The sequence below is a fragment of the Perna viridis genome, chromosome 6 (assembly GCF_037379345.1).
Source record: "Perna viridis isolate PV_CMFRI_1.1 ecotype Kerala chromosome 6, ASM3737934v1, whole genome shotgun sequence".
In the NCBI taxonomy this organism is placed as follows: domain Eukaryota; kingdom Metazoa; phylum Mollusca; class Bivalvia; order Mytilida; family Mytilidae; genus Perna; species Perna viridis.
In genome coordinates, this window is record NC_142450.1 from 11,594,693 (window position 1) to 11,621,785 (window position 27,093).

General features: G+C 31.2%; 3 protein-coding genes across 7 annotated transcripts in view; 1 reads left to right on the forward strand and 2 right to left on the reverse strand.

The window, feature by feature from the left end:
- Positions 1-8,541, forward strand: part of LOC148613655 (uncharacterized) — a 20,764-nt gene extending 12,223 nt beyond the window's left edge. The window contains exons 1-2 of one of the 3 annotated variants that reach the window (XM_088587116.1): positions 6,538-6,582; positions 7,832-8,541. In XM_088587116.1, coding sequence (XP_088443242.1) covers positions 7,864-8,523 — 660 coding nt within the window. In that variant the 5' untranslated portion in view covers positions 6,538-6,582; positions 7,832-7,863 and the 3' untranslated portion in view covers positions 8,524-8,541. The other 2 variants (XM_088587115.1, XM_088587117.1) reach the window with 2 other exon arrangements.
- LOC148613656 (GSK3-beta interaction protein-like) lies at positions 514-6,557 on the reverse strand. The gene is made up of 3 exons (XM_088587118.1): positions 6,326-6,557; positions 4,020-4,220; positions 514-3,079 (listed from the first exon to the last, which is right to left on the reverse strand). The coding sequence occupies exons 1-2, from the start codon at positions 6,506-6,508 to the stop codon at positions 4,050-4,052; spliced, it is 354 nt and encodes a 117-aa protein (XP_088443244.1). The 5' UTR covers positions 6,509-6,557; the 3' UTR covers positions 514-3,079; positions 4,020-4,049.
- On the reverse strand, positions 8,535-25,160 carry LOC148613657 (bcl-2 homologous antagonist/killer-like). 3 transcript variants are annotated; one of them, XM_088587113.1, is made up of 5 exons: positions 25,139-25,160; positions 22,398-22,665; positions 19,882-20,025; positions 19,174-19,360; positions 8,535-9,694 (listed from the first exon to the last, which is right to left on the reverse strand). In XM_088587113.1, exons 2-5 carry the CDS (start codon positions 22,655-22,657, stop codon positions 9,506-9,508), a joined length of 780 nt encoding a protein of 259 aa, XP_088443239.1. In that variant the 5' UTR covers positions 22,658-22,665; positions 25,139-25,160; the 3' UTR covers positions 8,535-9,505. The 3 variants fall into 3 exon arrangements, with proteins under 3 accessions (XP_088443239.1, XP_088443238.1, XP_088443240.1); XM_088587112.1 differs by lacking the exon at positions 25,139-25,160 and adding an exon at positions 24,967-25,132; XM_088587114.1 differs by lacking the exons at positions 8,535-9,694; positions 25,139-25,160 and adding exons at positions 10,236-18,205; positions 24,967-25,132.
- Between the last annotated feature and the right edge of the window lie 1,933 nt (positions 25,161-27,093).

A 27,093-nucleotide genomic window follows, 5' to 3' on the forward strand; every position in this document is an offset into this window, starting at 1 on the left:
AATTGACTTTGTGTTCAGACTGACCGCATTTGATATTCATTATTCAAGTACCGCACAGACCTCTGGGAATTTTTGTTGTGCCGATATCTGCTGCAGCAGCCGGGGTTATTTTTTTTCATTTACGTCTACATAGTTAAGTAACGAAAATATTTTGAATCACAATACTTTTTACTGTCCATGGCCGAGTACAAAAACTAAAAAGGTTGTTACCGAAAAAAAGATATTGCTCAGGGGCGAATCCAGACACTTTGAAAAGGTGGGTTGCCAATAGGGGTTCCTCAGACAAAGGGGGTTGCTAGGGCATTATTTGCCATTTTTTGTCAGTATTACAAATGAAAATGATAAATTTTTCAATAAGAAAGGGGGTGCCAACCCCATGCACTCCCTCTGTATCCGCCACTGTTAGTTAAACATCGTACACGATGTTTGACCCATTCTAAGTGATAAATGGCAACCAATTATCAAGGAATAGATGTCACCGTAAAAAGCAGAAAGAAAACACTAAGACCTACCTATAAGAACAAATTTAATTGTCCTTTTTGTTGTATAAATATATTAAAATATAACAAAGGCACTAAAATTACAACAAAAATACTTTAAAAAATTACATTCAATGTACAATAATACATCATAATAAATTATAATAAATTAAGGTCCTTTCTGAGTCAATAATTAGAACTATATTGGTATCAATATATTTGTTAACAAATTTGCATTCAGTCTCACAAAAAAAATTAAGTGTAGAATCTATCATTAGTTTTGACATTAAAAAGCTTTTTCCATTTCAATTCCAGAACTTCATTAATTTTATGTGTAGTATTTTTTATGCAATCCACCTTGTTTCATTATTAAAATAGTAAGTGTTTCTTCATATTTCCTAAAATCAATGAAGAAGTTGGGAAGCATTTTGTTTAGTGAAAGGGTTGTATCTACTGTATTTTGAAAATATATTTTATAAAAATTCCATTACATGTCCTAATTATTGACCCAGGAAGACAATCCAAGATTACAGACTAATACATGTAGAATAAAAACTTGAAGAAGATTTAGAAACTGTGTTTAGCATTACTTATATTAATTGTCAGTCTCTTTAAGAATCAGGCAGTGGGTGAAACACAAAAAACCAGTTTGAAACTTAAAATTGACTATTTGCACCACCAGAATCAAGGTAAAAAAGACAAAATTTTCCAAATCATTTTGACAAATTTAGTTATAAATTTCATTGAAATGCACTGAAAATGAACATTTCAAGGGCATATATCTCTTTCAAAAACTTAATACTGAAAAATTTCTGAGATAATCCAGATATGCAGAGAACTAATAATGGCCCTTTCAAATATGAAATGCATCCATGAGTGAAATTTTATTGTCAGATCAGCAGGTTTTTGACATACATGTTTTTGATTTTTCCAATTTTGCATGATTCTTACAAAAACTTACACTTTTAATATCAATCCTTTCAACTACTTTTGAACAAGAAAAATACACCACCTTTTTTTAAAAAAAAAATTGAAAGGTATAAGAGATGATGCAGAAATAATTGAAAGATACTATTATGAACATCTATATATGTATCTGATCTAAAGTTTCTTTATAATTTAGCTGTATTCCAACATTAGCAATTTGCAAATATAACAATATTAAGGAACATACCTTTTCTACAGAAAAATGAAATAATGATATCATATGCCATGAAAGACCCTAAAGTCAAAAACAAACATGACCATATCTAAAATAAATCCAATAACAAGATGTTGCAAGCTATGTCATACTCAGAAAACTCCACTCAAACATTTCTGTCAAACCTTGACAGGGGAGATGGGGTACAAGTTATCATGCAAAAGCAATATACCAAATATCGATGCATTCCCTCTCATAGAAACTGTGAAATCTGTCATGAAAATTTCCAATATGCATCACCTAAAATATTACTGAGTTGTATGGTAAACAGGAAGAAATTAAGTGACAAATCTTGAAATTAAGAGTCATCCTGCAGCAACAACATACCAAATATCCAGCATTCCCTCACATAGAAGCTGAGAAAGCTGTTACAGAAAAAGAGTAACAGATGAACAGACTGACAGACCGACAAGATCATTGCATTTAGTGGGGATAAAATTTTGATGATTATAAAAATGTGTTGTGATCAATTCTGAAAATACTTTGTATAAGTAATTAGGATTTCAGTGTATGCGAAATTGGTAGACAGATTACTAGACAGAATCTCATATTTTGAAGTTTTCTTCTATTTGGAGAACGAAAAAAAAAAACAATATTTTTTTAGTTCCAAAGGCATTTTCACCAGACATGTCTGTCAGTCCTGCGATATTGTATTTTTACTGGGATTTCTGGTCTAGACACAAAACAATAGATTAATAATAACTGGAAAAAAAACTATGCAAGTTAGCAAACAAGTAGCAACACAATAAATATTTAAGGCACTTTATAGTCTAAATAGGAAGACACTTTTTATCATATTGGCAAAAGTTAAGCTACACCTAAAAGTACATGAAGCAAAGTTACTGACAATTTGAAGGAAAAAATACCAAAATAAGACACCTAGTCAGGATCCCTCCCTTTCATTTCTAATAAAAAATCTTTCTCCCCATATCTTCTTGATTAATATCTTGTCAATGGGTGCATTTTAAAGGTGCTTCATTTCCACTGATAAAGTATTGAGTCTTTTATTTCCTCAAAAGTTGTACATGTAACTTGACAATTTTTTAGTGGTAAATGTAGTAATTTATCCAAAAAGGGAGGTCTCAAATATCACCGGCTAATTCTGGTATAAATTTCAGACAAAATTTTAAGAACCCACCCACACAAGGGGGTTCTAAGTCCTAAACCCACTGGACCAACCACTGGTATTCACTTTTAATGTTATAATTCATGACTACTGTATGTCCATATGGATAGAACATGCTATATTGATGAATAAATTCACATATCATTATAATACAGATAATGACAAACAAAACATATATGTACAATTATAAAACTTTTCTACAAAACTATTAATACTGTTCAGATTCTTTTGGTCCAAGTAAAAATTATTCTATTGCACATTTTTGTCTTCATTCTGAAAAAAAGTCAGAAAAACACATTAGTAATAATTAATGCTGTTTAACTGTAACTGAAAACTTGATATATATTTACCTAATGGATCTTAGTATTCTCCACATGAACTTGTAATAGCACAGTGACAATTTTCAATGCACAAATTGAAGTCTTTTAAAAATCATCAGCATCTTATAACAGTATTGTTATGCATAGCCACATGCATCCCATCACCGCAAAAAAGATTAAAGTGCAAAAGTCACATAATTACTATTTTATTAAGGCACAACAATTACATATGATGACTAACAATCCTACAAAATTTGAACAAAATCTGTTGAGAAATTTCAAAGGAATGGCATCCAATCAACGCACACACACACACACTCAGGTATTTCTTTGTCCCCACATTTGTTGTGGCAGGATACAAAAACACTTTGCAGGGTACAGTTTGATACAACTGCCAACATCCTACCCTGAATAGTTTTGTAAGTATGGACACATCATTTGAGCTTGCTACATTTTGTATATCTCTGTTTTGCTTAAAATGTTATAGCAAACAAAAATTAACATGGGGTTTTTCATATAATCCGTGTTTGTAGGAAATAAAAATTATATAGAATGTACTATATTATTCAACATTCAGGGAGATAACTCTGTAAATGACACTAAAAACAATAGAAACTGTTTGGTTTTCAATGTGGATTATCTCCTAGCAGACAGGTTAGAATGAATAATTCTACATTTCATTATATAGACCTATAAAGTAACTTAATAACTAAAAAATAAGTGTGTGTAGCCTTTTTGTGGTGTATTACATATTCAGATATTGCATGATTCTTACAAATACTGCTATTTAAATGTGAGATACATGATAAATTGTTGACCAGAACCATGATTTAGCGAAAACAATCAAAGAGGGATTAAAGATTTAATCTCAATCAAACTTATGTTATTCTCACCAAGTTTTGTAAAGATCAGATCAATCTCTGTCATGACAAAGCATCATCCCTTTGTGTCTGTTGTATCGACTGTAATTTCAAGGCCAAAGTGTCTCCAAATGTATTTCTGTATCCAGGGCTTAACTGGTCCAACAATGCATAGATTGTCTCATAAAACCTTGAATCAGTATCTTCTACCTTGTCAAAACTGCGACTCACAACCTAAAAAATAGTGCATTAATGACACATCAAGTGATACCCTGCTAAGTAATGGTGAAAAAAGGGGGATGGCAAAATGTTCAAAATGGCCCAATTCACAAAATACATTTTGGATTCTACTGAAAAATTAAGCTTAACCTGTATTTTATACTATACAACAGATTTTTTTTAAAAACAATTCATCGGTTTTTGATTCTTTTGAAAATTATAGCATACACAAAATTTTTTAAATTACATAATATGAAATAAAACTTTAGGGTTATTACATGTACAAGTATCTTAATTTCCCTTAAGGTTTCCAAATATACTAATGAAAAAAAGTCATGTACTGGAAGTAACAAATAGTGACTGTTCCTATGGAGAAAATTTCACATTTTATTATGATTAAAAATCAATTCTTAGTAAAAATAAGTTAATCTATTCTGATAATCTTCCAGGTTTTTTTATATATTTTCTTTATAAATTTGCTTTAAATAGTTTGGGGAATGTAATTATAATGTACATATCTCTTCATGCTGTTTAGTTCTGCTGGATGTTCAAGAACCTATTCCGTCTCAGAAAAAAAGATTTGATATCATTATCTACATTGCAAATTGAAGCATAGCTTTTCTTAGATTTAAAAGACACTCATCATCTTTTTGAAATTGACGTCACGGTCATTTGCATCTAAATATTTGATGTGCATTTGTTTACATCATGCATGTAGGTTCGTGTCAGGGCCACCTACATGCGATGTAGTGGGCAGTGTGATTTAAATAGCCATTTACATGTACATGTAATTGACCCAGGTAATAATTTTGGTGGGTAAAATCATGCCATCCTGTCATAGGTTATTTTAAAAATATTCCCACCTGCCATAGGGAACTGCTACTGCTCTGGGATTGTGTACAAATTATGAAATAAAATATAATACAAAGAGGCTCCCAGAAGCCTGAATTGCTCACCTCGTTAAATTTTGTCTTTCAATGGCATTAAATTTAACAAGAAGTTGTCTAATAATTTTTACTCAAGAAGACTTTGGTAGGACTTACCATAAGGATCATTGCATGGCTTAACAGAAATAAATAAAAATTTGACCACAGATAGATCCCATCATGCAGAACACTTTGACCCTTGTCAAAATTTAACTAAACCAAACGGTTTTGGAGATATATAATCAAAGAACTACAGTATGACCCCTATGTTCTATTCTTAGTAATGGCTGCCATGTTTTTTGACAGATCAAAAATCTAAACAAAACTTATGTGCAAGATACCCAAAGGAATATTTATACTAAGTTAAATTCCAATTACCCTAAGGAACATCTGTGCAAAGTTTCATATTATTCCTCTCAGTTGTTTCAGAGGAGAAAATTTTTGACAAATTTTAACAGATGACAACATCAGACAACGATGACGGACGCCAAGTGATGGCAATAGCTCACATGGCCTTTGGCCAGGTGTACTAAAAATGGGCCATTTTTGGATCTGCTGATTAATGTAAAATGAAATTTCAAGTATGTTGAAACTTCAGGTGTTGGCTTTAATATGCAATGCCTACTCCATATTATGAATAACGCATAAATTTTGCATAGACAAAATGGGTCATTGACCCATGTCTCCCTAACTTTTTTAGTCATTTTAGCATTTTTTAGTTTTAGGGCCAAGAGCCCATGATCACCTCCCAATATTTTACCCACAGCCTTGGGATAAATAATCCCTTTTTGGATTTGGTGTCCGAAGCTATTTTCTGATTTGAAAGTCAGAAAATAGCTCCAGACACTGAATCCCAAAAGGAATAATGGAACAAGATGCCTATCAAAAAAATGTACCCCTTAGATTTCTGTTGAATTTATCCCATTAAAGTCTACACAATTAACAACATTTTATCCAAGTTTCAAAGAAAGCTGACCAATTCAAGCCACAGCATAACAATGTATTGATGGACGGACTGACGGACGAATCAGTATGACAGGAATTAAATACCCTCTCCGAAAGTAAAGTTCGAATTACAAGCATCTGTTGTCACAGAAATTCCCAAGGAGTTAATTAAACCTAACAAGGTAATGCGGTAATTTTAAGTTCATCACAATAATTAAATATCGTGAAATGACTCATAAATAAATTTACCCTGAAACCCCCAACTGAAAGTTCGACGCAAAATTCTTCGTTTTCCTTCGTCTCCAAGTTAAGATACACCAAGTTGTTAGAAACTGGTAAGACTGTTGAAATTTTGACAAATTTAACAGCATACGACACTTCCTTCACTACTTCTTCGGCTTCGATTCGAAGTGTATGTTCCTCATCATCCATTGCTAAAGGGAAATAATTCTGAGAGTTTATTTCCAGGGGAGATAATTTGCTATTTTTAGTCAATTTTAGAGGATGTAAGTCTACCCGAAATAGCCCTAGATAGCAACAAAAATATTTAAATACATGAAAGGCGTTCATTATCTATGATTTTTTTATCTGAAGTTGCAAAGGCTCTTGATAAGAGTAGAAAATATACTGAGGCTTGACATTCTGTATGCATGCCTGGATTTTAAGGTACAATATTTTTTATTTGATTTTTTTATTCAAGGATATTTATACAGTCATAAGTAAACTTGATGTTAGCTCTTTTTTTATTTAAAGTACAAAATTGAATGGTAATTTTTTGTGGAATTTTTAATTTATTGATATCCTGACAAATAAGAAAAACACCATATATGGCTGAAAGCCTTGTTAATTAACATGTAATCCAGTAATGCACAAAAAAAATGCTGATGCTCTTTTTTCTGCTTTTTAATTATCTTGGTATGAATATAGTTAAAATAAAAATGTCTGTTCACTGTAGTTTGAATTCGTTTTAATTAAATTCAATATTGATAAGATGTGGGTACTGATTAACTCCATGTTGCCATTAAATTTGCCACATTTGGGTGAGTTGATAATTGAGGAACTTTCAAAGTTTATTGCAATACTTTGAATAATATTGCATGGACTGTTTTAATCCTGGGGGTGGGGGGCCTTGGATTTGATGTCAGATCAGATTTTTTTTGGGCAAGCATAAAAATTGTATTTATATTTTAGCAGCTGCAACCTAAATCAGTATTTTTTATTTGAAAATATGACTTGCTAATAATGGGAAAAATTTAGAATATCATTATTTTTATTTTGCCATTGGATGGGTAAAAAAAATTTTTTCCCCAATATTTGGAACATTAATTTTCCCCCTCCCCCTTCATAAAATAGAAGGTACAGATCTATATAATTCAGTTATGGCTTAAATGCCATTTACCACTACTGTTCAGGAGTTATAGCCCCTTTTATTGTGAAAGTACTTTTATTTCGTGGATACAAATTTTCATGGTTTTGAGTTGAAACACAAGTTCGTGGATTCTTGAATTCATGGTTTTGAGGTTTTCAGTATACACATCAATGAGATTCTCCCTTACTTTAGGAACTTAATTTCGGGGTTTGGCCTACCCAAAAAAACCACGAAAATTGGTAACCCACGAACAAATGTACTTTCACACTATTTGGAATGCATGGTACCTGTAATCAAGCTGAAGAATTTTATTGTGGAACGTCTTTTTTATCAGGTAGTTGACTGTATGGGAAAATAGCGACATAATCTTTTATTTAATATTTCAGATACTGACCTTAGAATCTAGCAGATAAGTCCAATGGATCATGACAAGATTGACTCTAATGGGCGCTACCTCCCTATATTTGGTTACTCAATCATATCAATGTGTGAAATAACTCCAAAGCTAGCTGAATTATATGATGTATTCAAAGCATCAAGAATCGCCAAGTATTTCCAACCTCTGCCATTAGACAGCTATCACATGACTGTGTACAATATTTGGTACGAAGCAGAACCATTTTATCCATACATGGTCAAACTGGCAAATGGTGCCACACCAGTGAAAGATGCTGATGCCATGAATAAGCTTATGAAGCCAGCATTAGATAAGATGAGTGAAAAAATAAACACCTATTCATCCTTTGAGAAAATGAAGCTAAACAACTTTAAAGTAGTTACAAACCCAAACTCTATAACAATCTATGTAGATATAAAAGGTCCAGAGCAAAACTCCGATATTCAAAGCCTCAGGCAATGGTGTGGAGAACAATTTGATAAAACTGACGCAGATCTTAGATTTCATGTTACATTAGGCTATCTGTTCAAAGAAATAACTTCTGATTTGATTGAAGATATTTCACAATTTCAAAAATGGGTAGACGAAAATTTAACTGATTTTTTAGTTGAGAAACCCCTCCCCATGTGTTTCCGATCAATGGAGAAATTTGTTCCTTACACACTGGTGTATAATAATTAATAAAAGATGCATATATTGTTTGATTTTTTTTTTACAATCAGTGTAATAAGAACTCTTGTAATACTTTGATCTAATTCATTGATCTCATAGTCCACAGAAACCAAGGGTGTCCCTTTTACAAGCATCTCCATTCCTAGATTTCCAAGGCTTGTGGTTGGTAATTTGAGGAAACGAAGAGATTCTGTCAAGTGGACATCTTCATGGGTATCAATTTTTGTGGTTTAAAACAAGAGGCTTTCAGGAGCCTGAATCGCTCACCTGGTTGATTTCTGTCTTTCAAGGGCAATAAATTTAACAAGAAGATATCCAACAATTTTGACTCGGAAGACTTTGGTAGGACTTATCATAAGGATCATTTCAGCTAATGAAAGTTTCTATCTATCATAGTTTTCAAGATATTGGCTGAAAACTAAAAAAAATCGTCATTTTTTTCCCTTTCAAGGGCAATAACTCTTATAAGGAGTCAGGTCTCACTAACCACTTCCGGGTCAAATGGCCACCCCCCTTTTCAGTACCAAAAACACACTGAACCTAGACATATGCATTGTAAGTACATTATTTGTGTGTATTATGATTAAAAGTAGACAAAATAAAGCTGAGAATGTGTACTTTAAAATCATATATGTAATTAACAAAAGTGTATGAATATTGTTTACATGTGTAATTTGCCTCCATGCTGTCAGTTAGCAGAACAGGTAAAAATGTGGATTTTCAGTATTATTTATTCAAGTAAATTTTATGAAGAATTTCTACTATCATTGTACCATTAGCATAATGATTTTGGAAGCTTCGCAACGGTATGCAGCTTTAAGATGTCATTTGTCCTGGGAATTCACAGTGAGACTTTGAAAATTACTTTTTTAACATGTAAAGTAATGGAAACGTTAGAAGTGGTTAGTGAGACCTCATCTGACAACTTTTATGCCTGAAGACTTTTGTAGTCCTAAAAATAAGGATCATTTCAGCTATTGAAAGAATTTGGCTAAACCTGACAGTTTTGGAGATATATGCAAAAAACTACTGTCTGACCTCTATGTTCTGTGTTTAGGAACGGCGGCCATGTTTGTCCATGAATCAAAAATCCCCACATCAGTTCTCTGCAGGATACCCCTAGGAACATTCGTACCAAGTTTGGTTTCAATTGGTAAAGTAGTGTCAGAGGAGAAGATTTCTGAAAGAAATAACATTAAAAATAGCAAAAAGTGTTGAAAAAGGGTAGTAACTCCAACATGGCTTAACAGATTAGAACGGAAATTTGACCACAGATAGATCTCATCATGCTGAACACTTTTATCCAGTCTAAATTTAGCTAAACTTAATGCTTTTTGAGATATATGCGAAAAGATACTGTCTGACCCCTATGTTCTATTTTTAGTAATGGCGGCCATGTTTTTCCATGAATCAAAAATCCCCACATCAGTTCTATGCAGGATACCCCAAGAAACATTCATAATAAGTTTGGTTCCAATTGGTCAAGTAGTGTCAGAGGAGAGAGTTTTGAAAAAAATGTTAATGACGACGACGGACAATGATGGATGCCAAGTGATGGCAATAGCTCACATAGCCTTTAGTCAGGTGAGCTAAAAATGAATAGCATAAATATAGCTTTAAAAATAAATTTTGTTGGAAGTGGTTTTCATGCTGGTCTGTCCAATGCAAGAATAGTGAAAATTAATATGTTTACAATAACTCAAAAATAAAAACAAACTACATATTTAGAAGAGATTTTAATATCTCAATAACAAGGTTTACAATTGTTCACAAACTCACTTAAATACAAACTCATTCATCAGAATTCATACCAAATCAAAGATATAAATAAATCTGATGCAACACATTTCATAAGCAGTACAAACCATTTCTAACTTAATATCAAACCACACTCTGTTTAGAACAGTGTAAATTTTTACATACATCCTCACACAGTTTTATTCTTTTTAAACAAAATTCTGATACTGCAGTGTTGGTTTTGTTTATCATATGGAGTATGAAATTCAAGATGGTATGTATTTTGAAACAGAACCAAAATTTCATTACTATTTAAACTCAACAACTGGTTCGAAAATTTCTTACCATTATGAAGGAAAAGAAGATTACAAAACAGGTGGCTTGGCAAAACTTTCGTGAACTGTACCAATATAATGTAATAATTCATTGCATATTAAAAAGAATTATTTGCCATTATTTATGTTTTACTAAGTAACAATATTTGTTGTACTTTTAAAGGCACTGAAAATTTTTTTTTTTTTTTTGCAAAAGTGGACTTTCTCAATTTAAGGCACAATACCAAAACAGTTGACAATGGAGGGAATGCTAATTGAAGACAAAAAAAGTACTTTTATTGAATGGTTGTAAATAGGTTTCAAAATGTGCCGACATCAAACTCTAGAATCAGCTGTCAAAGTTGCATGACGTGGCAAAATTTTTGATTTTTTGTGAGTTTATTTTGTTTATAAACAGTGAAGTTATTTTGTAAAGAGAAAAAAAATGATGTGTTTATTTTCTAAATATAATTATATTAGAAACCACTAAATCACAAAATTGGCAGAGTTTCATTTTGCTAGTTTTAATTCAACCATTTTCCAAAATATGTACCCTGAGAACACATTCCTTGTGTACATTAAAATAACTGAGATGATACAAAGCGTAAGTTTACAAAAATGCCCCACTTTGACACATGTACAATGAATGTCATTCAGGAACAGATAACTCTGTCATCAAACAATTCAGGAACAGACAATTCTGTCAATAAATAATCAGTTTCATGTTCTAAACTGAATTGTTTTTCAGATCAGTAGGATTTTTACAAATAAAACCAGTCTGATTCTTATCAAAAATACTTGAACAACTAAAATATTAGAATACAAGATAAGGGAGAATCCTATGCAAATTTGTATGTTCAAAACTTAATTTTGTTAATTGAAATTCAAAAATTATTTTGTTTTGTCATTTTGGTGAAAATATGATTCATATTTTGCAATAATTGAGAAAATATTACTTCAGTTATGCTAACAATTATTTTTGCAAGTTTCAAATTATTGTGATATCATTTCATTTGCATTCTTTTACAATAATATAAATATTGTAAAAATACTGCATATTTAGAAATTAATGCAATGTATTTACTATTGTGAATTTGCAACAGATTTACAATGATACAATAATAATAAAAACTTGTATTAAGGAACTTTTTAAATTACTGATGCAGGATTTTTCTTTAAATGCATCAATTAAAATCATAGTTTCTACTAAAATGTCAAAATTCCAAGTTATTAAAACAGTCTATACTGAGTAATGAAAATTTGCACTCAGCAATCTTTGGATAAACAGAATCATTGACATACCCAAAGATATTAAAATCAAGAAAGTAGGAAGTTAAAATGTATAGTACAAATACATAGTACATTTTTCCCTCACAATTTAAAATATCATTGTTCAATCAAATAATCTCTATTAATCACAAAATCTCAAAACTGCAACAAAAAGTGAATGAGAATTTAAAATGTATAGTACAGATCATTAAAAAAAAACAAGTGTGAGATAGCCCATAGAATTACATCACACAATCTAGCACAATCTGAATAACTCAGCCTGTTTTTAGTGTAGCGGAAATGGCTGTGAAGTTCTGATTGCAATCTATCAATGTAGCATAAATGCACTGCCGCAAATATGATTGCAATCTATCAATGTAGCATAAATGCACTGCCGCAAATACGAGTATAGGCTAACAAATGGAAAAACTAGGTTAATTATATACTAAAGAGTATTCAAGGGGACCAAAATTTGGGCGGAAATCAAAAGATATAATCCAAGGACAAGGACTAGGCAGGGAAAACAGACACACAACAAAGAACAAGAAAAAGAAAAGAACCAAAATAACACAGTGAAACAAAATTAAATGAGCAACTCAGACTCCACTAAAAACTCAGAGTTTGGACCAGGTGCACCGGTAGGGTAAGCGTCCTTTGCTTTTCTAGAAACACCTGCCAAGTTGCTCATAAAATGTCAAGTGCAGGGTAGACACTGAATACTGAAATAGTGCACACTTCTAGCATTTTTGAGAAAATATGTACAGTGTACACTTTCCTATGTAAAATATCCATGTTAACTTGGAAAAGCTTTTGAAATCTCTGCAAATCAATGAATTTAGTCAAATACCACAAATGAAATTAATTTCACTGTAAGACACAACTGCATGTTCTATTATGTCAGGTTTTCCAGCATAAAAACACGGCTATTTTGGTTTTTGTTCTTCCAGGAAATTATGTTCAAAGCAAAAACTATATCACCGACGCTACAACCAACAGGAATATGCCTAGAACACATGCTATGTGTATAGGTCAGAGGTTCAAACAATCACTTCCTTAATACATACATAATTTTTATATACTTTACTTCCAACAGAACAATTTCGAGCAATTCATGTTTCAGAGCATATACATATAGGATGTTGTCAATGCTCCACCCCTATTCAAATTGGATGGGTCAAAACATGAACATGAAAGAATGATACACTAAGACAAACTTGATCTGGCCTAACCAAACATGTAATACTGACCACTACCTTTCAACCAGTTGAGCAAACAATTGTCAAAGTTATACAAATATGAATAATAATGTCAGAAATTGTGCGAGTTAACTATTACTAAGTTATATTCAAGTGCTATCATTCAAATTCAAAGACACAGAATTTAAATCTTAACATTTCTGAATTGACAGTATATTGTACAAGCAGAAGTGATATGAATTTCATTATTTATATTTACATGTGCACCATAAAAATACTTGTAAAAACAAACCCTGATATTTTTCTAGCCGTCTGAATATACCATTTAATGAGTTGATTTTATGTATTCACTAAATCCATGCAAAATGTTAAAAATTGCACTACATGACAGTGTTCCTTCTTTTCATGCTAAGTAAGTTAGTACTATGTATAACTTTCCGACCATCCATAATCCCAATATTCAATCTTGGGGATTTATTTCCCCTGGCAGAGTTTTCTCCTCTTTTCAGCAGGTACCTTGTAATTACATGTGAACATATAGTCAATCATTCATTAGAAATGCCCCACACATCTGAACTCCCAGGATAAAATTAAATCATCTATGAAACACATATTTTTAAGTAGTGCTGGGATGGAATAATAAAATAGTTAAAAGTTTTAAACAAAAGGTGAACTGTTCTTGAATTTTTTTACATTACAAGAAGCTGATCCTCCTCTAGTGAAATTAATTGGGAAATACTACTGCATGATGAAAACAGGTAGTACTATTTTTTCCTCAATCTTCAAAAAATTGATAATTAAAAACCCTCCCCTACGAACTAGATGACATTGAAGTGAAACTAATTGGAATTCATAAATTTCTTCAATTAGATATGGTAAATAATACAAAAAAAGGATAAAAATTAAAACAGGAATGAATGAGATCTATTTCCTGAGCTTTATAGAGATAGTTGAGCAGAATACATTGGGAAATTGTCTACTTATTGAAGCTGTATTTATTAAAAGTAATATGCTGATGATGATGATGAGTTATTCCAAATACAGGTATACAGCATGCACAAACAGGTGAAGTTATAGGTACCGGTAAAAACAAAAGCTATGAAATTTTACCCTTTCATATTTAATATAATTTTTGGCACTTAAATACACGGAAGCTGATAACAGAGAGATGAGTTTCAACAACAATATCTCCAACTAAAATAAACTAAGCCTGGGCAGGGCAATCTAGACATCTCTTGTTAATAACCTCCGTGCCAAAATTTCAATTATATAAATTATTCATGTACATTACATCTTCGCTGAGTTCAATCAATTATGAATAAACTTGCTAAATTTAGCTTTGTAATCAATGAAAATGAAAAAAAAAAATGCAAATTCAATGTCATAAGCAAAACATCTTTAAACATAAATTAAAATAAGACAGATTATAATAATATTATAATAGATAATTAAACATTACAGTCTGTATATTGAATACATAAGCTTCATTTCTATGAATAAACATTTTGGAATTCACTTTTGTTCTGTATTTAACCTTAAAAAATATCCCTCGATACTTGTAAATTTTCTTCAGATAAAATCAGATATCTTTTGTGACTATTTCCAACACATGTTTATAATTTTCAAATTTCATGTTACATGTAATTTACACTGTAAATTTTACAATAAATAAGACTCTATTTACCTTAATTTTATAGAGTGCAGACTGTCTGAACTAAACCCTTTCAGACTTTAAAATTTGTTTCATTTAGGACAGGTTTTTTTATTTAAAATTGGTTCATTTAGGACAGGTGTTTTTATTTAATATTGGTTCATTTTGGACAGGTGTTTTTGTTTAAAATTGGTTCAAAATACATTGAAATTGATGTAAAGGGGCTGTAAAAAAGTGTCTAATTTTGACAGGTTTTTGGATTATTAATGGTTCAATTTAGACAGATTATTGGATTACTGAGGGTTCATTTTAAACAAGTTTTTGATTATTGAGGGTTCAGTTTAAACAGGTTTTGGGAGTATTAAGGGTTCAGTTTAAACAGGTTTTTGGATTATTGAGGGTTCAGTTTAAACATGTTTTGGATTATTGAGGGTTCAGTTTAAACAGGTTTTTTGGATTATTAAGGGTTCAGTTTAGACAGGTTTTTTCTATAAACATGTAAACCATTACATAGCACTTATGCTACGATACATTTTTCATTCTAAAAATTACATTTTTAAAATATTTACATTTCATTTGTGAACTGTGACCTACCAGTAAATTGCTGAAATACTTAGGCTGATAGCTTGTGAAATTATTCTAGCTACTGTGGAAGTAAAACACACAGGAACTACATTGTATATACAAAAAACTTTGATTGCATGGAATGATAAACTGTAGGGACTCAAATTATTTGCATTTTAAACTTGTATAAAACATGCAAGAAAAAAAAGTGATACAGTAAAACCAGCCATATCCATTTTGGACTACAAGTTTGGGTCAGTTTAAACAGGTTTATAATGCAATGAAATAACCCTTAATGACCTTCATATTATATCTGGTTTGGACAGGTTTCTGGTTTATTCAGGGTTAGGATTAGATATGTTGATCTGCATTACATAGGCAAATATTTTTCATGTGAAATTCATTTTAATAGAGCTTCACATGAAATTCATATGAAATTAATGTGATTTTCACATGAAATTAGCTTAACACAAACTGAATGTGAACAATTCAAGTGAAGGCTTGATTCAACGAATTTCATGTGAACTCTGTCATAACATTTATTTGCTCAATTTCACATCAAAATCATGTAGAATTCATGTGAAAATGATGTGAAATAATTCTGCTCAGATATACTACTTACATGTATATGTTTACCACCTGTCCACCGTAGAACAATAAAAGATTCTATAAGCTGATTTTCACAAGAGCAACCCAGCCAAAAATCATGGTCAGACAAAAAAGGTGGTCTTTATATACATATTATTTTTACACAGAATGCATTACATAAGGATATTTTAATCATAGTCTTTTAAAACAGATAATTGCTGAATATACAGGTGATTGCTAAGACAAGTTTGACTGTAAATAATACAAGGAATGTTAACAAATGTGGTTTTATAGATGTAAATCAAATATTTAATTTTTTAAACCAATTTCACAAATTTCGGCATGTCACAATAACAGGTAAATTTCAATGCACAGGCAAGCTTGTGCAATTAAAATTCTACTGAAAACTATGTATATTGCAATCTTCTTTTACAACAAGATGGAGTATGTACCATTGGCTTGACAAATTCTGATTTTTTTTTCACACTATCACTGATTCTCATAGAAAATTTACATACATGTGAGTGGAAAAAATGAATTAGAAATCTGACATTTTACCTTGTAAAATTGTAAATGTAAAATATCTACATCTTTTATGTAAAAATTGGGACCCTAATCAGCAACAGTCTGACGACTAGTTGTATGAACCGCACAAACCATAAATGCTGATAGCCCCTATAAACAGTTATATTAATATAATACTTTTATTGATTAAGTGTCAGTCTCTATAAGAATCAGGCAGTATGTGAACACGGTATGAAAAACCCATCATTTTGAAAGTTTAATTTGACTACATTTGTTGTATTTGCTTCATCAAAATCAAAGGAAAAAGACAAGATTTTCCATATCACTTTGATAAATTTAGTTATAACCTCATTGAAATACACTGAAAATAAACATTTCAAGGACAGATAACTCTGTCAAAATAATAATTTTTCTAACATTCTCTTGAAAAATTTCTGAGAAAATCCAGTGATGCAGAGATCAAATAATGGTCTTTTCAAATACAGTCTTTTCAAATACAGAAAGCATCCTCAAATGAAAGTTCCTAATCAGATCAGTGGGTTTTTGACAAGAATGTTTCTTACAAAAACTTACGTGTAAAAAATAAAACTGTTCTCAGATTTTGAAATTGAACTGTACAGGACTTGTCACAAAATATATCTGTCAAATGCCCAGTATCAATATACAAAAATAGAAACTACCAGTCATATTTTAACTAAAAAAAATGATAGTGGAGAAGTTAAGTTATATCCCTGCCTTTTAACAATGAATTTATACAATAGAAGTCTTAAGGAGGTAGACCTAGGGTAAGGGACACAACTCTTACAAGTCATTGGAACATTTGCATTCAGCATTTTACATCAATCTAATGTAAGCATCAAAGTAACTTAGACTTATTTTATTCTGTTTCAAATGAAAGCTTGAAAGACTTCAGTGAAATTGAATGTGATACAAACAAATCACTGATTTCATGAGTTATGTCCCTTACCGTAAGTCTACCTCCTTAAGAATAGAATATTTGTCATATTTGAGACACTAAATCCTTTAAATCTCATCTCAAATACTGGCATTAGCATAGTTTTAAAATAAAAGATTAACTAGAGAAATTTTAAGTTCACATTAAAGAATAGGTGTTATTTCAATATGACTTTAAAACTATATTTAACTATTGAAAGTATCCACAACTAACTGCAGTGACAGAAAAATAAAAAGGAGTAGTAAAATAAAAACAGGAGAACTCTTTAAATCTTTGGCATATTTCCCTTAATTTTTTGCCGGCCTCATACAATAATCCCTGAAGAATAATCTTCCAAAACAAAAAAAATCAACAGATTATCTAATTTTTCATTGATGATTAAAGTGGAAGCTTATATACAATGAAAAATAATCTTGTGGTAAAAGCAGGTTATGAAAAAGTGGATTTTAGCTATATAATGGAAAAAAAATCATCCCTGATCCTTCAAATGAAATTGTAGTCCACTTTTAGTATTGTTGTACCCATAACCTGAGGGGAGACTTTTGCTTTCAAGTTCAACTAAAAAAAAAGCTAAAATCTACATTCAAATCATCTATAATCATTATTTGTATTTCAACACTATTTTTTAAATAATGTTATCATTTTATTATAAAATTAAAAAATCTCTTTTATACAAATAAAAGTCAACACTATATAACAATTGATTATGCATAATACATAACAACTATTCCTTCCCCTATGAGATCGTCTTAGGACTTTGGCCACTAGAGGTCAGCACTGGTTAACTTCCTCTCTTAAAATACCAAGCCACACCAAGCACTGCCAAGGCAAGGAATCCAATACCAGCAAAGTATGTAAGATTTGATGGGAGTCTGTAGTTTAATGCATCACCCTGAAAAGAAATTACAATAAAAAAACCTGCACAAAGCAAATGTATGATAACCTTGACTCTTTTTCTCTTCTATTGTTTAAAGTCCCATAACTCTTTCACAAAAAGACTGTGTCCTTTCATCATGATTTGAAAGTACATTTTAACCTAAAAAATAAAAATTCTGAAGTGTAAGTGTTTGTAAGAATCAGGAAAAATTGGAAAAATCAGAAACATGCATGTCAAAACCCCACTTACCTGACAATATGATTTCACTCAAGGATGCTTTCTTTGAAAAGACCATTACTTGATCTCTGCATCATTGGATTTGCTCAGAAATGTTTTAATAGAATCTTACAAAACTGAGACAGAGTTCTCTGCCCTTGAAATGTTCATTTTCAGTGAATTTCAATGAAACTGTAAGTCAATGGTCCAGTATGATATGGAAAATCTTGTCTGTTTTCCTTGATTTTGATGGTGCAAATAGTGAAATTACACTATCAAAATGATGGGCTTTTTATACCATGTCTCACCTACTGCCTGATTTTACAGGGACTGACACTGAAGTTATTTTAAAATTAGATAGTAGCATAGTCATCCTTAAATTTTGGGCATATGAAAATTATTGGACTCTGATTTTCTCTTGAATCTCCATAAAAAATTCCCTCCTGATTTAGTGGCACTTAGCATAATACCCAACTTACAAATGTGTTTTATAAAGCAAAGAATTTCCTTGGATTTTGGGCACATGAAAATTATTGGTTTCTGAATTACCCTTGAATTTTTCCCAAAAGTTCCCTCCTGATTTAGTGGCACATAATGAAGGATTTATAATTTCATTGCAACCCACCCTTGTTAGTATATTTAACTGTGTTTACCAGGCAAAACAGAGAAGCCTTAATGTCTTAGTCACCCTACATTATAGAAAAAAATAGTCAAAAATAAAATTGTTACAATTTCCAATTTATCTCCCCTGACAACTCAACACTTACCCATCCACCTTTCTCAACAATCCAATTGACGATTCTCTCTCTGATAAATCGTACAACATGATGAATAATCAGTTTGACAAACTGTCCAATCTGGGATATTTTTTCCTTCATTACTTTCTTCACTATGCGGTAGGCAAAACATAGCAATGCTGCAATCCTACCCCAGTTAATGCCTTCAGCAAATATTCTGAAATAGAAAGAAGACATTAAATTTCTAGGGTTTATTAAAGCAATAAACAGAAATATCATTTATATTCTTAGCAGATTCATATTTGTAATTCCTTTTTTGGAATAAATATGGTAATACAGGAAAATTCTGCCAGAATATAGTGTGTTTACAGGTCGTTTATATTATACCACAAATTTTATTAGAGCTTATGGACCTTTAATCAGCTTGGAAAAGTGTCGATTTCTTTCGTGATGTTTTCATTTTTCTGGATCCGATGTATTATAAAGCTCTGCTTGTCAATATTGTTCATAAGTATACAACAGTTTCTTTTTTGAGTCAAAATTGGAGTTGTATATAAAACAGTGAAATCAGGCAAAATATTTTCTTTTGATATAAGAAAGTATTGACAATGACTTAGTTGTTTTTTTTTACAAATTTAAACTTCCTAACTCATGAACATCATCTTTATATGTGTTGTAACCATATCAGTAGTGTTGGTAGGGCAAAAACTGGTTTGAAATAGGCTCAATTAATCTTACTTGTTGGCAATCCTTTCAAAAACACTATAAGCAGTGTCTTCAGTGATTCTAAGCTGTCGAATCATGTCATTAAATTCATCAGAATATCTCATATTTATATCATCACCAATCCTTGCCAATTGACGACCAACTTGTGTTGCCCGGCTGAAAAGAAAACAAATAAAGATATACATTTTAAGTTCACCTTAAAGTGTTACACCACCTATCCTACGAATTTGATTTCAAGTGTTTGAAGTTTGTTGAAATGTATGTTTCTTTTAAGGAGGTAGACCTAGGGTAAGGGAAATAACTCTTGAAATCAGTGATACGTTTGTATCATATTCAATTTCACTAAAGCCTTTCAAGCTCTCCTTTGAAATAGAATGAAATCAGTCCCAAGCTACTCTGATGCTTACATGAGATTGGTGTAAAATGGTGAATTCAAACGTTCCAATGATTTGTAAGAGTTGTGCCCCTTACCCTAGGTCTACCTCCTTAAAATAATACATATTTTGTTTTTTGTTCTCACTTTGAAGTTGAGCCTGACTTCCTTACTGATAAATTCAATATATACTAGTACATTTACTAGGTACACTGTATATGTACATGTATATCAGAATTTATTTTTTTTTCATGGCCAAACACTAAGTGCTTAGTTTTTTCTAAAACTTCAAAATAGAAACATGCATTTTGTACTAAGTCAGGACCATTGTGGTACCAGCTGGGCAAGTGGCATAATATCTATTTTGCCAGATTTATTCTGGACTTGACTTGATTATGGATCGAATTAGTATTCTGTAATTTTGTTGCTACCATTATTTCCTATAATCATGATATGGTAAATCTGAAATCTTCAAAAAACCATAAAATATACATGTACAATTTACAAATACACAAAATACATGGATATTTACACGATTTATGCTAGTACCTTCCTAAAAACCACAGGTTATCTACATGTATATCATAAAATACTTTTAATTGTTGTCTTTTAAGTATTTCCTACATTTCTAATTAAATACATGTACATGTATATGTACATCCCAGATGTACCATTTAATGATACATATGCTAGAGTTTGAAACAGTAGCCTGCCTGCCTGCCAGCCTGAAACTGGCTATTTTTTTGCAGGGCTGGCTAATATTAGAAAATATTTATATATCAATATAGTTAATATATTGCAAAATTGAATTCATGACTGGCTAGAATGTTAGCGAGTTTCCTACCCTGCATGTACCTCTATAATTGTTTTCTTTACATACCATGATACATGTATATTCAATTTTCCATGTACATGTACAAGTACATGTAGTTCAATACTTCAATTAAAGTGAAGCTTATTTTCATGGGTATCGATTTTCAGGATTAGTCAAATTTCCATTACTTCATGGCAATTTGATTTCAACAATAGGAGTATAGCTTCCATGTTTTAGTATGAATTTTACATTTCAATGATAATTTTAATTTCTTGTTTGACCAAAACATAAAACGATGAAAACTGCAACATCATGATTAAAATTTTTTGCACAATATATACAGAAAACAGATGTGAATAATGTATCCAAAAAAAAAAAAAAACTGAGAGAAAAAATGGGGTTACAGTTGATCCACTTAATTTCTCTGCCACACAAAAGTGGAAAACATAAGTACTTCTTCATCTAAGAATCAGGCAAAATATGTATAAGGTGTGGCACATGAAGGAAAAAACACAGATTTCATTACCTTAACCAAATATTTATACCCTAAAACCTACAGAAATAACCATCAAAGTGTTCATAAAATTTGCCTTTTTAAGATACTGATAAGTCAAATTTACTTGAAATGCACTATAGAAAAGTGGCAGGAAAATTTTCCCACACTTTTTCCTTATATAAGCAGTCAAAAACTATCTACCCCACAGATGCTTCAGGATAAATTTAAATAGCTTTACAGTTGATTTCTAGATGTACTGAATATATTTGAAGCAAAAAAGACCAAAGTGAGAAATATGTGGTGCCACCCACTGCCTGATTCTTACACGGAATGGCACTTAAAAGTCATGTAGATTGAACTGTATTTAGGCCAATTTAAAAAAAAACATCATTGGTTTACTGTTAATACATTGATTTATATCAAACTATATTTTGTAAAAAAATTCTTCATTTCAAAGAAAACTCTTTCAGGTTTTATTAAAAACATGAACAGTTATTCTAAAATATGGTATTTTCAGTGTTCCTTTTTCTTAAAAGAAAATTCATCCACCTCTCTACACATATCCAAAGTTTTGAGTAGGATATTCTTTTTATAAATAGCCTCATAAATCTGAATTTTAATATCAATACAGTGAAACCTGTCTTAACCAAATCCCTTTTGATCTTTTAAATAAGATCTGTAAAGAGAAGTGAAGAGTTTACCAAGGTTCAAAATAAACGTAAAATGGTATGAACAGACTTAAAAAAGTACCTAATTTAGTCAGCTATTCGGATTATCTTTTTAGATTATTCAGGGTGTGGTTTAGAAGGTTTCACTGTAATTAATAATGTCATAATTAAACAAACCATAAAGGGTCAGCAGTAAAATTCATAAACTCTGGAATCTGAGGTGCCATTTCTGTTGAACTGTCATCAGATTGACTAGAAAGATCCTCAGTATATCGTTCAAATAAAAAATTTCTCACTACATCCTCAGTTTCTTCAATAACTTCTTCTTTTGACTCTGGAGTCATCTGTCCTCGGACAGGAGACAGTTGTCTTAAATCAGTGGGCTGGTTCCCACCACCATTACTGTTACTACCAGAGCCTCCATCCCAGGAGGCCATCTTGAAATCTGAAATACAATTCAGTTTTTTTTTTATGTTTTTTTTTTCCTTCATTTAGTATACTTACAATGTATGTTTAGCATATGAGAATAGCTGATGAAATTTTGCTTTACCTAAATTTTCACCTGTTAGAGGATTATTCACAGAAGTATAGCTTCCATGTATAAGCCACTACAAAATTATCAACATCTTTCATACTATGATCTCGTTCAGCATGTTCAACCATTCATTTAGAGGTATAAAAAATAACGTCAGGAGTTACTTATTTTCAAGGATTCTTAAGCAAGTACAGTAACTATCATGTATGGAATGTACATTGTACATGTTATTATATAAATTATAATTTAAATGGAATTATTTTGTTTTAAATTAGATCTTTAATTTTAATGTATTTGTCATTTAAAATTGTACCGAATGTAAATGGTACATTGTAGCATGAAAATATATATGTGGTGTAAACAATCATGAATGTTCCTCTGTTTTACATATCAAAAGTAAAATTTATGCTGGAAAGACTAAATACATTTGTTTTATTAACATCATGGCAAAAGGGTTAAAAAATACTTTTAAAGAAAATGAATAAATATATGAAGATTTTGAAACCTACATGTAGCAACAGAAAACTTTTTTTTTTTACAGAAAACGGCGTCACAAAAAAAAATAGAAATACAATGTACATGTATGTACATGTATCAAGTCACACCAAAGACTGGTAATTATTCCGCAATGGAACTTTTGGTGTACATGTACATGTATCAACTCAGACCAAAGAATGATCATTATAACAAAAGACAAGTTATGGTATAACATAAACCTCTATTAGTTTCAGGTAAATGTACATATAGCACCATAGTCTTATATTCAAACAATTGTATATGTACTGTACACATATATACAGAACATGTATGCCAATCAGTGAACAAGTGTAACAAATGAATTGTTAAGGAAACACAGAAAGTAATCATTATGGAAACTAATCAGATGATACCGGTTCCCTGGCTGGAACTATTTCTATTAAAAGTGATAAGTACATGTACAATGGAACTATAGAGTGATATCCTATGAACTGATAAGTTCATTTTCTGTTGCTTTTTTTGTTAAATCTCTACTGGTCAAAGAGTACAGTGTAGATCTCACCATTTTCAAGACAAAATCAATTCTTGCCAATTTTATTCCTCAATGAAAGTCTTTGTACTGATAGCTCATTTTTAGAGCAAAATATCAGCAATGTGTTTGAGATAGCGCATGTAACTCAAGGGAAATATCAGGACCTATTAAGTTTAAACACAACCCCATTTTAGTTCTTTAATGGAACAGTGTTTTACCTTTTATCAATGGTTAATGTTTTTATCTGCATGAGAATATTACTCAAACGCATAAGAAAATGGTGTTCATTGTATTATAACATTTTACTCATTGTAATATACATTTTTGTACATTTAGATCCACCATAAATTGGACAATGTAAATTTAAATAGCACACTTATTACTTGCATGTACTGTACATTGATGATAATTTATTTATTTTTACAACAGCACCAACCTACTAGTACAAGTGTGAGAGTACATTTGTGTTCACTTCCGTTGATGTACTTCCAAGACAATTAGAGCGGGGAAACGCTCTCAAACCCATGTGGAGTCTGGGAGTAGGCCAGAGCATATACACAGCAGCCCAGCCTCTAGTAGGACATACTCTGAGTCCTTCGATCAGGTATCCTGAAGGCTGGGCTCCACTACCAACACCAGTTGGTTCTTCTAACCACTAACATTGACTGTAAGAGGCCTGTATTGGTATTAAAGGTTGTTAAAAACTCCCAATTATCTTCACATTTGTGTTTACATAATTACAAACATGTAACTGAAAAGTATGCACATTTGTATGGGAAGATTTGTGTCAAGGTGACATTTTTGAAGAGGAAAGACATTGAAGTCAAGTCAAGTCAACTTTATTTAAAGTGGATATATCAAACAAATATAAGCTCTGTAGAGCTTCTAAAATCGACAAAATAAACACAAGACATACCCAACTCGACATATCAATATCCAAATAAAAAAGAGGAGGGTTGCAGGATCAGAGAAAATTCGAACTAAAGTGGCCATTGCAAGAGAAAAGAAGTAAAAGAAAGAAGTGAACTAGATGTTATGATCAAGGACAAGGGTAAGGATCAGTACCCAGTATGTAAAAAATAAAATGATCTTTGTACCATTCAAGAGTATATTGTATATAAATAATTAATGGTCGAAAAGAGTCGACGAAGATTTTCTAAATACTTTGTATGTTTCTTGCTATTGAAAGAAATTACATGTACCCTTCAGTCAGTTATGCTGTGTGACTTTAAATCTAATATTTAAAGTGAATATCTTTTCCGTCCTTCAAAACATAATTTCGTCACAATAAAACTAATTTTAGCACTGTTTCCCTCTATTGTTTACAAACATTATCAAATGGCGTCAGCAAAACCATCTCTAAATTTAGCTTACTCAATCCAGTCCGCTCGCTAGTAAGAAGATAAAAATATAGACCATAGTTTGACAAACAACCGCGTAAAATTATACAACGTCTTCGGACAGCAACGACCAATATTGTTTTTTTTTTCCGATGTATTTATATTTAATAATTGTTAAAGCTTCATACATAGTTCTTTCCAAATATTACATTGCTTTCAATGAAAGAATAATCAAGGGAACCAAGATTATAGCGATAATCAAAAGAATGTAATCCGGGGACAAAGACCAGACATGGTAAACAGACATACACAACAAAGAACATCAAGTAACTAAAATCATACATACAAAGAAACGGAAGCAAATGAGCAACTCGGACTCCACTAAAAACTGAGGGCATGGACCAGGTGCACCGGTGGGGTAAGCGTCCTCTGTTTTTCTGGAAACACCCGCCGAGTTGCTCATGAAAAGTCAAGTCCGGGGTAGAAAAATCGTTTTAAAGGTTATTTTTAGTTCAAGTAAGTAGAGGCATAAGAATGGGACTTTTCTTGACACAAAATTCATTTCTAGTGTACAAGTTTACTGGCTGGTCTTATAGCGAAAACAGTAGTGGACGATTCTGATATTTAAATAAATTCATTCATTATTTTGTACCTACGAAAACATATATATACATTTCAACATATACAATTTTCAAACTGTTTTAGCAAGGATTTTTTCTTAAAATCCTTGGATTTCTTTTTAAAATAAAAAGGCATACAAAATGGCAGGTTGCATGTACATTTAATGAAATGAAAATTGCAAAATTTTACAATTCATTAAACAGACGGAATTTGAAGTTAACATATATCCCTTTACTATGAACTTGTTTATAAATATTTGAGTGTGTGTGCTTGCTTGTGTGTGTTTTACAAAAAATATTTTCTATTTTCTCTAGTAAATTCTTTTCAACAAGGTCAATTTTGTACCCTAAAGAACTTTGATTATATATTTTTGAGTTGAACATTCTATCATAACTTTTAAAATTGTTGACAGAAACATGACTGTTACATTTTCATAACAGATTTCCTTAAAGCATAATTTAGACCTTTGATCCACCTATAAATCTTTTTTTTTTTTTTGTAAAATAAGCAAATGATGACCTACTTTTTCTTTTTAAATACCTGGGTCTGCCCATGCCAGGTTGGAACTTTTAAAAAAGATCTCAGAAACATCTTTATTACCATTGTGCAAACTCACCTCTTTCTGTTCTAGAATTGTTTAAAAAAAAAAAAAAAGAATTATGTGTAAGTGTTACAATTCTTTTGTTTATAGATGACATGGTGTTTTTACTTGTGAAATTTTATTTTGACTTGCAAGCTCTTTGAAATAAGACACAATTTCTGATGCAAGATTATTTTACTCATAAATGCTTATTTCAAATAAAGGAGCACTTTTACATATTTGTTCTAATTACCAGGTAACCAATCCATATCATTCTGTCATTCAATAATTTAATTTGATATGTAACAGGTGTTCTGATTTATAGTTGTTTCTCCTACAATAACCCATATTATTCTGTATAATCCAATAATATAATTTGATATGTAACAAGAATTCTGATTAGTTGGTTCTCTTAGAATAACCTGTATTATTCTGTATAATCCATTAGAAACCAATTTATAAGGATTGCTTTGAGTTTTTGACCAGGTTGTGCATGCATAACCAACATTTGGGAAAATTAACCCTTGTTACAGCTAATTGAAGAAGACCAGTTCCCATTTCAATACTTATTCATGTAGGCTAGTGAGTAATTTAAATAGCTCTCGTTACAAAATCTGCCCTACATTATGCCAATGCGTCCTACTTAACTACATCAGAACACCTGTGTGATCTTTTGGACATGGCCTTTAAGTTTGAATAGCTGTCAGTTATGACTGTTAATGAAAATGTTTACTATGGAGATCTTGTGTAAATTTCATAATGAATAAAATGCACTTTCTCACTTAAGT